Consider the following 13260-nt stretch of genomic DNA (forward strand, 5'->3'; position numbering starts at 1 on the left):
TTCGACTAACATTTTTTGCATATACTGGAAGTAACTTCTGAAGCCACTCAATAGCAACCCCACATTCCTAAACACTTACCATTCTTCATCTGTAGCATTTCCGTTTGGAAACTTTTATCTAATGAGAAAATAGATAATCATGTCAGAAAAGATCCCTTGACTGTCAGAGAGCTCAGAAAAGCAAATGCAGCTACAACAAAGTCTAAAGGCATTATTAACAGATTGAACTGAAGTCTGAATATTGTGGATCTTCACAATTTGTTTTAGTAAACTATAAAAGATGAACTTGCATTGAGTAAATGGATACCCAACATGTCAAGCTTTAAAACTGTGTACATGGGGTAATGTGGCTGCTTTTTAATGATTTTCTATAATCTTTATGAATTTTTTTTATTTCTTTTTTTTGTATTTTATTACTATCACAAGGGGGCTAACTAGACCCTTATGTAATAGTATGGGCAGGTTTTCTTTTTGGAAACATCATGGGTCTATTAGACCCTATTGTCTCCCTTCTTCTCATAGACCAGGGAGGTGGGGGGCCGGTCTGGGAAGATAGAGACAAACTTGGTTGGGGTGTAATACCACTTGTGGAAGATTTTGTGAATTGATTCCCAGTGTGAAATGCATTTGGAGAGTTTAAATGGAAGCTGTAGAGTAATATGCCATTCGCAAAGAGGTATGGAGAACTGTAGTGTCTGTTCCCAGTAAGACATAGATGATGACTTGGATTCTGTCACCTGTGTCAAGAGTAAGCGGTATAGGTGCGAGATCCCTTTCTGGGTAGCACCAGGGGAGTTTTAGAATTTTATGACATCTTCAAGAAGGTTATTGTCCTTATTCTTGAGGCTCTGGAGTATGGAGCTTATACGGAGATACTTGAAAAATTCATTACGGTGAATGTGGAATTTTTGTTGGAGCTTTTGAAAAGGGAAGATATGAGTTACTGTAAAGGTCTCCAATTTGTTTAACTAGATGCTGACCGCCGGCCGCCAAATGACGGCCAGGCGGCGCACCTATTGTGGCGGGAGGCCGTCATATGACATAATAAACAGTGCGCGCACATCCCTGTTTCTTCGGTGGCGGCGTGTCACGGAGACACCGCTCGCCACCGAAGGGGGCGAACAGCCATTGGTTACGGCCCATCAGGGTACCCGAGTACCTGTCACGGCCCATCAGGGTACCCGAGTACCTGTCACGGCCCATCAGGGTACCCGAGTACCTGCCACGGCCCATCAGGGTACCCGAGTACCTGCCACGGCCCATCAGGGTACCCGAGTACCTGCCACGGCCCATCAGGGTACCCGAGTACCTGCCACGGCCCATCAGGGTACCCGAGTACCTGCCACGGCCCATCAGGGTACCCGAGTACCTGCCACGGCCCATCAGGGTACCCGAGTACCTGCCACGGCCCATCAGGGTACCCGAGTACCTGTCACGGCCCATCAGGGTACCCGAGTACCTGTCACGGCCCATCAGGGTACCCGAGTACCTGTCACAGTCCATCAGAGTACCCGAGTACCTGTCACAGTCCATCATGGTACCCAAGTATCTGTCACGGTTCAACAGTTTACCCAAGTACCTGTCACAGTCCATCAAAGCACCCGAGTACCTGTCACAGCCCATCAAAGTACCCGAGTACCTGTCACAGTTCATCTGAGTACCCGAGTACCTGTCAGGCCTCGTACACACGCGGGGACTGTTCACTCAACTTTGTCCGCTGAACAGTGTTTCGGCGGACAGTCCGCTCGTGTGTGGGCTTCAGCGGACAGTTTCAGCGGACAGTCTGACGAACAAAGTTTTTCGGAAATTCCATAAAACTGTCTGCTGAAACTTGGTTTGAGCGGACAGTCCGCCCGTGTGTAGGCTTGTTCGTCAAACTAAGTTCCGCGCATGCTCAGAAAGGATTTACACGGCGAAGGTTGCATTGCAGTGTATAGGACGTCGTATTTCTAGTCCCGTCGTACGTGCCGTTCACGTCATCGCGCAAGTTTCAGCGGACTGTTCGTTCGTCGTGTGTGCCCAAGTCCGTCCATGCCTATTTTGAGCGGACTGTCCGCTCAAACTGTTTGACGAACAAAGTTGGGCGAACAGTCCCCGCGTGTGTACACGGCCTTACAGTTCATCTGAGTACCCGAGTACCTGTCACATTTCATCAGAGTACCTGTCACCAGGCCATCAGAGTACCCGAGTACCTGTCACCAGGCCATCAGAGTACCCGAGTACCTGTCACCAGGCCATCAGAGTACCCGAATACCTGTCACCAGGCCATCAGAGTACCCGAGTACCTGTCACCAGGCCATCAGAGTACCCGAGTACCTGTCACCAGGCCATCAGAGTACCCGAGTACCTGTCACCAGGCCATCAGAGTACTCGAGTACCTATCTCCAGCCCATCAGAGTACCCCAGTACCTATTTGCAGCCCATGTCTCATGGAATATATGTTGGGATGTTTGCTTTCCAAAATGGGGTCATTTTGTGGGTAATTTCACTGTCCTGGTCCAGGACCTTCAAAAGTGTGATGGGTAGGAAGGAAATGAGATGTGTCATTTATGCTCCTAGAACGCCTGAACGTACTACTTCAATGTTCGGCCTCTCTATGTGGCCAGGCTGTGTAAAAGTCCTACATATGTGGTATCGCCATACTCGGGAGGAGTAGCAGAATGTATATTGTGTAAAAAAAAAAAAAAAATGCGTTTCATTTTTTTTCCACATATTCCAAAAACTTCTGGAAAAAAATTAACCATTCAAAAGACTCATTATGCTTCACAGATTATACGTTGGGGTGTTTGCTTTCCAAAATGGGGTCATTTTATGGGAAATTCCATTGTCCTGGTACTCCAGGGCCTTCAAAAGTGTAATAGGTGGTTGAGAAATGAGATGCGTCATTTTTGCTCGTAGAAAGTCTGAAGGTACTACATCAATGTTGGGCCTCTGTATGTGGCCAGGCTGTGTAAAAGTCTCACACATGTGGTATCGCCGTACTTGGGAAGAGTAGCAGAATGTATTTTGGGGTGTAATTTGTTGTATGCATATGTTGTGTGTGAGAAATAACCTGATAATATGACAATTTTGTAAAAAAAAATAATAATAAAAAAAAAATAATTGTGGGAAAAAAATGATAACTTAAAAAAAACTCATCATGCTACTTACTTAATACCTTGGAATGTCTACTTTCTAAAAAGGGGTCATTTGGGGGGTATTTGTACTTTCCTGACTTGTTAGTGTCTCAAGAAATGAGATACACCTGATGTACTGAAGGCCTGATCAGATGTGATCAATTTTCAGTGATTGGCACCATAGTTTGTAGACTCTATAACTTTCACAAAGACCAAATAATATATACTAATGTGGGTTATTTTTACCAAACATATGTAGCAGTATAAATTTTGGACAAAATGTATGAAGAAAAATTACTAATTAGCAAAAATGTATGACAGAAACAAAGAAAAAGGCATTTTTTTTCACAAAATTTACGTTTTATTTTATTTATAGCACAAAAAATAAAAAACTCACTAGTGATTTAATACCACTAAAAGAAAGCTCTATTTGTGTGGAAAAAAGGACGCAAGTCTCATATGGGTACAGTGTTGCATGGCAGAGTAATTGTCATTCAAACTGTGAGAGCGCTGAAAGCTGAAAATTGGTCTGGTCAGGAGGGGGGTGTAACTGCACTGTATTGAGGTGCTTAACCACTTGCCGACCGCCGCACGACGATATACGTCGGCAGAATGGCACGGGCAGGCATATGGGCGTATATATAAGTCCCTGCCTGCCCGCGGGTGGGGGGCCCGATCGGGCCCCCCCCCGGTGCCTGCGGCGGTCGGCATTTCTTCGAGAGCGATCCGGGATGAGGGGGCGGCCATTCATTCATGGCCACCCCCTCGCGATCGCTCTCGACGAATGGAAATCCCCGGTGACATCACTTCCTCTCCTGTAATGTAAACACAGGAGAGGAAGTGATGTATTCTCTCCTCCGTGTCGGTATTTTCCGTTCCGACACGGAGGAGAGCGGATCGGTGAGTTGCACCAACACTCTACACACACAGTAGAACATGCCAGGCACACTCACACCCCCCCTTTACCCCCCGATCACCCCCCCAATTACCCCTGCCCCCCAGTCACAGTGACACCAATGTCATTTTTTTTTTTTTTTTTTTTTTTTTTTGCATTGGTGTCATTTGTGACTGTAATAACTGTTAGGGCAGTTAGAGTTAGCCCCCTTTAGTTCTAATGTACCCCCCTAACCCCCCCAATAAAGGTTTAACCCCGTGATCACCCCCCGTCGCCAGTGTCACTAAGGCTGGGTTCACATTGCAGCGGTTTATGAGAACGAATGTGATTCGCACCGCACTGCAGTGCAAATCACATCCGATCTCTGTGCGATTCGAGTTCAGCCATTCGCCGCACCCGCCGCACCCGCCACACCCGCCGCACCCGCCGCAAATTCGCACGGGACCCTTTTTTTGGCCCGCAGCAGAATCGGATCGCATGGGTGTTCACACCATGCGATCCGAGTTTGCAGATCGCACTGCGATATGCGAACTGATCTGGGGGTGTCAGTAACATTTCACTGACACTCCCAGCAGTTCGCATAGGGCAGTGTGAACTGCCGCCGGGAGGCATGCGATGCGGGAACCCGCCGCGGATTCGCGGCGTTTCCGCATCGCTCCAGTGTGAACCCAGCCTAATAAGCGATCATTTTTCTGATCGCCGTATTAGTGTCACAGGTGACGCTAGTTAGGCAGGTAGGTATTTAGGTTCGCCGCAGCTTTTTATAGCGCCAGGGACCCCCATATACTACCGCATAAAGCCCCCTGATTGCCCCCTAGTTAACCCTTTCACCAGTGATCACCATATAACTGTTACAGGTGACGCTGGTTGGTTAGTTATTTTTTTATAGTTTCAGGGCACCCGCCATTTATTACCTAATAAAGGTTTAACCCCCTGATCACCCGGCGGGTGTCATTTGTGACTAATAACTGTTAGGGCAGTTAGGGTTAGCCCCCTTTAGTTCTAAGGTACCCCCCTAACCCCCCCAATAAAGGTTTAACCCCGTGATCACCCCCCGTCGCCAGTGTCACTAAGGCTGGGTTCAGATTGCAGCGGTTTGAGAACGGATGTGATTCGCACCGCACTGCAGTGCAAATCACATCCGATCTCTGTGCGATTCGAGTTCAGCCATTCGCCGCACCCGCCGCACCCGCCACACCCGCCGCACCCGCCGCAAATTCGCACGGGACCCTTTTTTTGGCCCGCAGCAGAATCGGATCGCATGGGTGTTCACACCATGCGATCCGAGTTTGCAGATCGCACTGCGATATGCGAACTGATCTGGGGGTGTCAGTAACATTTCACTGACACTCCCAGCAGTTCGCATAGGGCAGTGTGAACTGCCGCCGGGAGGCATGCGATGCGGGAACCCGCCGCGCATTCGTGGCGTTCCCGCATCGCTCCAGTGTGAACCCAGCCTAATAAGCGATCGTTTTTCTGATCGCTGTATTAGTGTCACAGGTGACGCTAGTTAGGCAGGTAGGTATTTAGGTTCGCCGCAGCTTTTTATAGCGCCAGGGACCCCCATATACTACCGCATAAAGCCCCCTGATTGCCCCCTAGTTAACCCTTTCACCAGTGATCACCATATAACTGTTACAGGTGACGCTGGTTGGTTAGTTATTTTTTTATAGTTTCAGGGCACCCGCCATTTATTACCTAGTCTCACTAGTGTACCCCTAAATTTAGGGGTGTCTACTTTCCAAAATGGGGTCATTTGGGGGGGGTTTGTGCCATCTTGGCATTTTATGGCCTTCAAAACTGTAACGCCCTTAGAAAGCCTGAAGGCGGTGCTTGGTTTTCGGGGCCCCGTACGCGGCTAGGCTCCCAAAAAGTCCCACATATGTGGTATCCCCGTACTCAGGAGAAGCAGCAGAATTTATTTTGGGGTGTCATTTCACATATGCCCATGGCATGTGTGAGCAATATATCATTTAGTGACAACTTTGTGAAAAAAAAAAAAAAAAAAAAAAAGTTTGTAATTTTCCCGCAACTTGTGGCAAAATATAAAATATTCCATGAACTCAACATGCCTCTCAGCAAATAGCTTGGGGTGTCTACTTTCTAAAATGGGGTCATTTGTGGGGGTTTTGTGCCATCTTGGCATTTTATGGCCTTCAAAACTGTAATAGGTAGTGAGAAGTGAACTCAAAAATTTACGCCCTTAGAAAGCCTGAAGGCGGTGCTTGGTTTTCGGGGCCCCGTACGCGGCTAGGCTCCCAAAAAGTCCCACATATGTGGTATCCCCGTACTCAGGAGAAGCAGCAGAATTTATTTTGGGGTGTCATTTCACATACGCCCATAGCATGTGTGAGCAATATATCATTTAGTGACAACTTTGTGTAAAAAAAAAAAAAAAAATTTTTTTTTGTCATTATTCAATCGCTTGAGGCAAAAAAATAAAATATTCAATGGGCTCAACATGCCTCTTATCAATTTCCTTAGGGGGTCTACTTTCCAAAATGGGGTCATTTGGGGGGGTTTTGTACTGCCCTGCCATTTTAGCACCTCAAGAAATGAGATAGGCAGTCGTAAACTAAAAGCTGCGTAAATTCCAGAAAACGTACCTTAGTTTGTAGATGTGACAACTTTTGCGCAAACCAATAAATATACAATTATTGACTTTTTTTTTACCAAAGACATGTGGCTGAATACATTTTGGCCTAAATGTATGACTAAAATTGAGTTTATTGGATTTTTCTAATAACAAAAATTAGAAAATATCATTTTTTTTCAAAATTTGCGGTCTTTTTACGTTTATATCGCAAAAAATAAAAATCGCAGAGGCAATCAAATACCATCAAAAGAAAGCTCTATTTGTGGGAAGAAAAGGACGCAAATTTTGTTTGGGTACAACATTGCATGACCGCGCAATTACCAGTTAAAGCAGCGCAGTGCCAAAGTGTAAAAAGACCTCTGGTCATTTACCAGCAAAATGGTCCGGTCTGAAAGTGGTTAATAATGCTCTGAATCCAAGTACCGTATATACTCGAGTATAAGCCGAGATTTTCAGCCTCTTTTTTGAGGCTGAAAGTGCCCCCCTCGGCTTATACTCGAGTCATCGCCGTCTGCCTGCTCGATCAGCGTGTCGAGCAGACAGACGGCGGACATTCTACTATTCAAAAGCCACGCCTCCGTCTGTGATAGGCGGAACACTCAATTTCCCAGCAGTCAGTGTTCCGCCTATCATGGACATCCACTCATCCTCGTACTACGGACGAGGATGAGAGGATGTCCGTGATAGGCGGAACACAGACTGCTGGGAAATTGAGTGTTCCGCCTATCACAGACGGAGGCGCGGCTTTTGAACAGAGGAATGGCCGAAGAGGCGCCGATGAATAGCGGCGATCCTGGAAGGACGGAGGCTCGGCTCGGCACGGGACGGAGGAGGCACGGGACGGAGGAGGCACGAGACGACGGAGGCACGGGACGGAGGCTCGGGACACAGGTAGGCTGGACACACAAGGCTGCACGGACACACATACAGGGATGGATGGACACACACACAGGGATGGATGGACACACACACAGGGATGGATGGATGGATGGACACACACACAGGGATGGATGGATGGACACACACACAGGGATGGATGGATGGACACACACACAGGGATGGATGGACACACACACACAGGGATGGATGGACACACACACACAGGGATGGATGGACACACACACACAGGGATGGATGGACACACACACAGGGATGGATGGACACACACACAGGGATGGATGGACACACACACAGGGATGGACGGACACTAGACATGTGCAGAGTAAAATATTTCGTTTCGGAATTTCGTTTTCGTCTGAAAACTTAATTTATTTAGTTACTCCCGAAATTCGTTTTTATTTATTTCGTTTTTTGTTCAAAAATTGCATTCGTCCGAAAATCCACATGAATTACGGTCGAATCTGTCTTGGAAGGCTTATGGTGTCTGTCGAATGTATAAAGAAGATTCGACGGAGCTAACTATATAGCATACTTTAGAACTCTATTAAAGTCTATGGGACTCCAACGTTCAAAATCTAAAGTGCTAATTTTAAAGGCTAATTTGCAAGTTACTGTCCTAAAAAGTGTTTGGGGACCCGGGTCCTGCCCCAGGGGACATGTATCAATGCAAAAAAAAGTTTTAAAAACGGCCGTTTTTTCGGGAGCAGTGATTTTAATAATGATTAAAGTGAAACAATAAAAGTGTAATATTCCTTTAAATTTCGTAGGGGGGGGGTTGTCTATAGTATGCCTGTGAAGGGGCGCATGTTTCCCGTGCTTAGAATTGTCCCTGCACAAAGTGTCATTTATGCAGGAAAAAAAGTCCTTTAAAATCACTCGCAGCTATTATGAATTGTCGGCTCCCGTAATACAGAGAACACTCATTGAAAGTCATTGATAAATAAATAAATAAATAAAAAAAAAAAGCGTGGGGGTCCCCCAAATTCAATTACCAGGCCCTTCAGGTCTGGTATGGATATTAAGGAGAACCCTGCCTCAAATTTAAGAAAAAATTTGACGTGGGGTTCCCCCTAAATATCCATAACCAGACCCTTCAGGTCTGGTATGGATATTAAGGGGAACCCCGCGTCAAATTAAAAAAAAAATTGACGTGGGGTTCCCCCTAAAAATCCATACCAGACCCTTTATCCGAGCACGCAACCTGGCAGGCCGCAGGAAAAGAGGGGGGGACGAGAGAGCGGCCCCCCTCCCTCCTGAACCGTACCAGGCCACATGCCCTCAACATTGGGAGGATGCTTTGGGGGTCCGTGACCCCTCAAAGCACCTTGTCCCCATGTTGATGAGGACAAGGGCCTCATCCCCACAACCCTGGCCGGTGGTTGTGGAGGTCTGCGGGCGGGGGGCTTATCAGAATCTGGAAGCCCCCTTTAACAAGGGGACCCCCAGATCCCGGCCCCCCCCCTGTTTGAAATGGTAAGGGGGTACAAAAGTACCCCTACCATTTCACAAAGAAAGTGTAAAAAATGGTTAAATAAAACACACACTTTTGAAAAATTCCTTTATTAAAAATAAAAAAATAAAAAAAAGATTCCAGCGGCGGTAATCCACTCTTGCTATCCAGCGACGGACGGTCATCTCTCCAGCGATGTCTAATGTCATCCAGCGCAGCGCAGCATCCTTCTTCTGTCTCCTCCACGGAGACACTGCAGGCATTCCGGCGGATGACGTTTCTTATATACGGAGGGCGGGGCCACCCATCACCTGACCCCGCCCCCCTCTGACGCAAGGTGAAACCCGGGGTTCCCCGTGATGTATGGGTGACCCCGCCCCCCTCTGATGTAACGGAAACCTGCCTGTGTTACATCAGAGGGGTGCGGGTCACCCCTACGTCACAGGGAACCCCGGGTTTCCCCTTGCGTCAGAGGGGGGCGGGGTCAGGTGACGGGTGGCCCCGCCCTCCGTATATAAGAAACGTCATCCGCCGGAATCCTTGCAGTGTCTCCTCCACGGAGACAGAAGGACGGAGGATTCGCTGCGCTGGATGACATGAGACATCGCTGGAGAGATGATCGTCCGTCGCTGGATAGCAAGAGTGGATTACCGCCGCTGGAATCTTTTTTTTATTTTTTTATTTTTAATAAAGGAATTTTTCAAAAGTGTGTGTTTTATTTAACCATTTTTTACACTTTCTTTGTGAAATGGTAGGGGTACTTTTGTACCCCCTTACCATTTCAAACAGGGGGGGGCCGGGATCTGGGGGTCCCCTTGTTAAAGGGGGCTTCCAGATTCTGATAAGCCCCCCGCCCGCAGACCTCCACAACCACCGGCCAGGGTTGTGGGGATGAGGCCCTTGTCCTCATCAACATGGGGACAAGGTGCTTTGAGGGGTCACGGACCCCCAAAGCATCCTCCCAATGTTGAGGGCATGTGGCCTGGTACGGTTCAGGAGGGAGGGGGGGCCGCTCTCTCGTCCCCCCTCTTTTCCTGCGGCCTGCCAGGTTGCGTGCTCGGATAAAGGGTCTGGTATGGATTTTTAGGGGGAACCCCACGTCAATTTTTTTTTAAATTTGATGCGGGGTTCCCCTTAATATCCATACCAGACCTGAAGGGTCTGGTTATGGATATTTAGGGGGAACCCCACGTCAAATTTTTTCTTAAATTTGAGGCAGGGTTCCCCTTAATATCCATACCAGACCTGAAGGGCCTGGTAATTGAATTTGGGGGACCCCCACGCTTTTTTTTTATTTATTTATTTATTTATCAATGACTTTCAATGAGTGTTCTCTGTATTACGGGAGCCGACAATTCATAATAGCTGCGAGTGATTTTAAAGGACTTTTTTTCCTGCATAAATGACACTTTGTGCAGGGACAGTTCTAAGCACCAGAAACATGCGCCCCTTCACAGGCATACTATAGACAACCCCCCCCCCCCTACGAAATTTAAAGGAATATTACACTTTTATTGTTTCACTTTAATCATTATTAAAATAACTGCTCCCGAAAAAACTGCCGTTTTTAAAACTTTTTTTTGCATTGATACATGTCCCCTGGGGCAGGACCCGGGTCCCCAAACACTTTTTAGGACAGTAACTTGCAGAATCTTTTCTCTCTGTCAAATCTTTTTTCTCTGTCGAATATTTTCTCTATATAATCTTGGACTAATAGAGGTAAGGTTAAGCACATTCGACCACAGGTTCTATAGACACAGATTGTTGTCAGAGTCATGTCGAATCTCCTATTCTATATCGAACTGTTGTAACAATGAAAACGAAAATAAAGCATTTATTTATGTTGGATCTTTCGTTTTTCGGATTTTGTGCTTTCGTTATCGTTTGTCAAAACGAAAACGAAAATAGCTGAAATTCGAACGAAAATGCATTCGGACGAAAACGAATGCACATGTCTAACGGACACACACACAGGGATGAACGGACACACAGGGATGGACAGGCATGTCTCACCCTCGGCTTATACACGAGTCAATACGTTTTCCAGTTTTTTTGGGGTAAATTGGGGGCCTCGGCTTATATTCGGGTCGGCCTATACTCGAGTATATACGGTACTAACTTTCAGGTCTGGGGACAAGAGAGCTATTACCTCTAGTGGAAGATATTTGTCGAAAGATATTAGTTTGTACACCTACTGCAGGTTGTGCCAATGAGGACCAGATACGTGTGGTGGATACAGTCGTACTTCATTGGAGGGTTGGGGAGAAAGTAGCTTTAGTTGAAGAGCAAAGAATTAAGCTTTCAATCTGAATCCAGGCTGGAGGGTCTGAGAACATCCACCAGTGTCTGGATCAGTCTAATATAACCTCCTGTTTTTTGTTCCATATGAACAAGTTTATGATTGATTGTAATTTCCTCAGATGTTGGGGCAGTAGCGGGAGAGGTAAAATCCTGAAGAAATAGAGTATGTGGGGCAAAAGAAACATTTTTTCCAGGGCAATCCTACCAGCCCAGGAGACTTTAACTTGTTTCATACCTTGAGATATGATCTTTAGCTTTTCCATTAGTCTGTTGTAGTTAGTAGTAAGGATGTAGCTGGGGGTTTGGGAGAATATTTGTGGGAACACTCCATTACTCTGATGTTCTGAAGCACTGTAGCAATGGCTTGTTTATGAGACTTATTCCCCTGTACATCAGATTTGATCTAATGAAGGCCTTATGTGTATACCACAGTAATGCATCATCCGATACAGATACTGAATTCACCTCAAAACATTTTTGAATTTCAGAATCTATCATCTCCCAATAAGAAGAATGGGAGAGAAGGGAGGTGTTTAGTCTCCAAGTTGTTTGTGGTCATTTAGATGGAGAGGTATAAAGTTCTAGCGAGACTGGATCATTATCAGACCAATCAGTGTGGTGCTTACACATTGAAGTAGATGTTTGTTGACAAGGAAGAGAGTGAGTCTGGAATAAGATTTTTGTGTGGAGGCGTAGAATGTGTAATCTGAAAACATCTCCAGGGGACATAGAGATCTTCAAGTTGTACATAAGAGGTTAGGGCAGTGAAGCATCTTCTACAGATATTAGATGAGTCAAGGGAGTGGTCTAAAGCCTTGTACACATGATTGGATTTTCCGCAGACAAAACCTCTGACTTTTGTCTTGCATACAAATGGTACACAATTGTTGGCCAGCAAACATGAACGTAGTGACGTACTAGATGTAATGAGAGCCGAAAAAGAAGAAGTTCAATTGTCAGATGCCACCCCATGTTGTCCTTCTGCTAATTTTGTAGCAGTAGAAGTCTGAGTGTTGGTTCGCGCTTTTCAGTTCACGCTTTTCAGTTTGTTTCTGAACGGCCATTCGTCAACCAGCCATGTTGCTGAATCGGAGGACATAATGTGTTATTTATTATTGGCCTTGGAGTTATTGCTTTGACCCAAGTCCAGTCCAGGAACATGAGGAGGAGGATTTCTTGGACCAAAAATTGATTGCATTATTAATCATGACCAATTATGTCATATGCCTTTACTACGAGAGCTCCAAGATGGTTTTAGGAATTATCTCCTGATAACAGACCCCTGCTTTCACCAACTCTTGGCATTTGTTGACCCCCTATATTAAGAAGCAGGACACATGCATGAGGCTTTTATTTAATTTTTTGGTTGAATAATAATGATTTGATTTGTTATATTTTTGGATGCATAGAATGCACTTTTTGGTTACGTTCTATTGGCAGATAGCATGTCTAATTTTATTTTCTTTTTTTTTAATGCACAATAAAAAAAGTGGAGAGTAATACTTGGCTATGTATTTTACTTTAAATGACAGTTTGGGAGTAGGCAGTTACATTTTAAAAAATAAAATATAAAATTACCAAGGGACACCAACATAGTTGTATCTTTGATCTTAAAAATGACGGGATAATGGTGTTGTGGTAACTTGCAATAAAAAAAAAAAAAAAACATAATAATATTATTCTTGATATCACTAGAAAAAAAAAAGCCTTTGAAAATGTGTTTGCAATAACTCCATCAGTATCACCAGCAAAGCAGCTTCATTATTATCCCATTAAAGAAGAAGAGAATGTGCGCTGCATTTAGAGATTTCATAATTTGCCCCATTGCAAATGTTAATTCTCCATAACGAATGCTAGTTTACAAGACCAACCGATTCCAGCTTGTCCTTCCGTGCATGCATGTTTGTACTTTGGACTTTTGTCCGGACTTGTGTATACATGTTCTGAAAATCCAAGAGACATTTTGTCTGCGAAATGTTGGCCAACAATTGTCTGATGGAGC

General features: G+C 45.5%; 1 protein-coding gene across 1 annotated transcript in view; it reads right to left on the reverse strand.

The window, feature by feature from the left end:
* LOC143964197 (C-type lectin domain family 10 member A-like) overlaps positions 1–13260 on the reverse strand; it is a 47213-nt gene that overhangs the window by 19319 nt on the left and 14634 nt on the right. Inside the window, exon 4 of the mRNA XM_077473901.1 lies at positions 80–118. Within this exon, the coding sequence (XP_077330027.1) occupies positions 80–118 (39 nt within the window). The remainder of the gene's footprint in view (positions 1–79; positions 119–13260) is intronic.

The sequence above is a fragment of the Lithobates pipiens genome, unplaced genomic scaffold, assembly GCF_037356315.1.
Source record: "Lithobates pipiens isolate NorthernLeopardFrog02 unplaced genomic scaffold, aLitPip1_a1.2 Scaffold_8, whole genome shotgun sequence".
In the NCBI taxonomy this organism is placed as follows: Eukaryota; Metazoa; Chordata; class Amphibia; order Anura; family Ranidae; genus Lithobates; species Lithobates pipiens.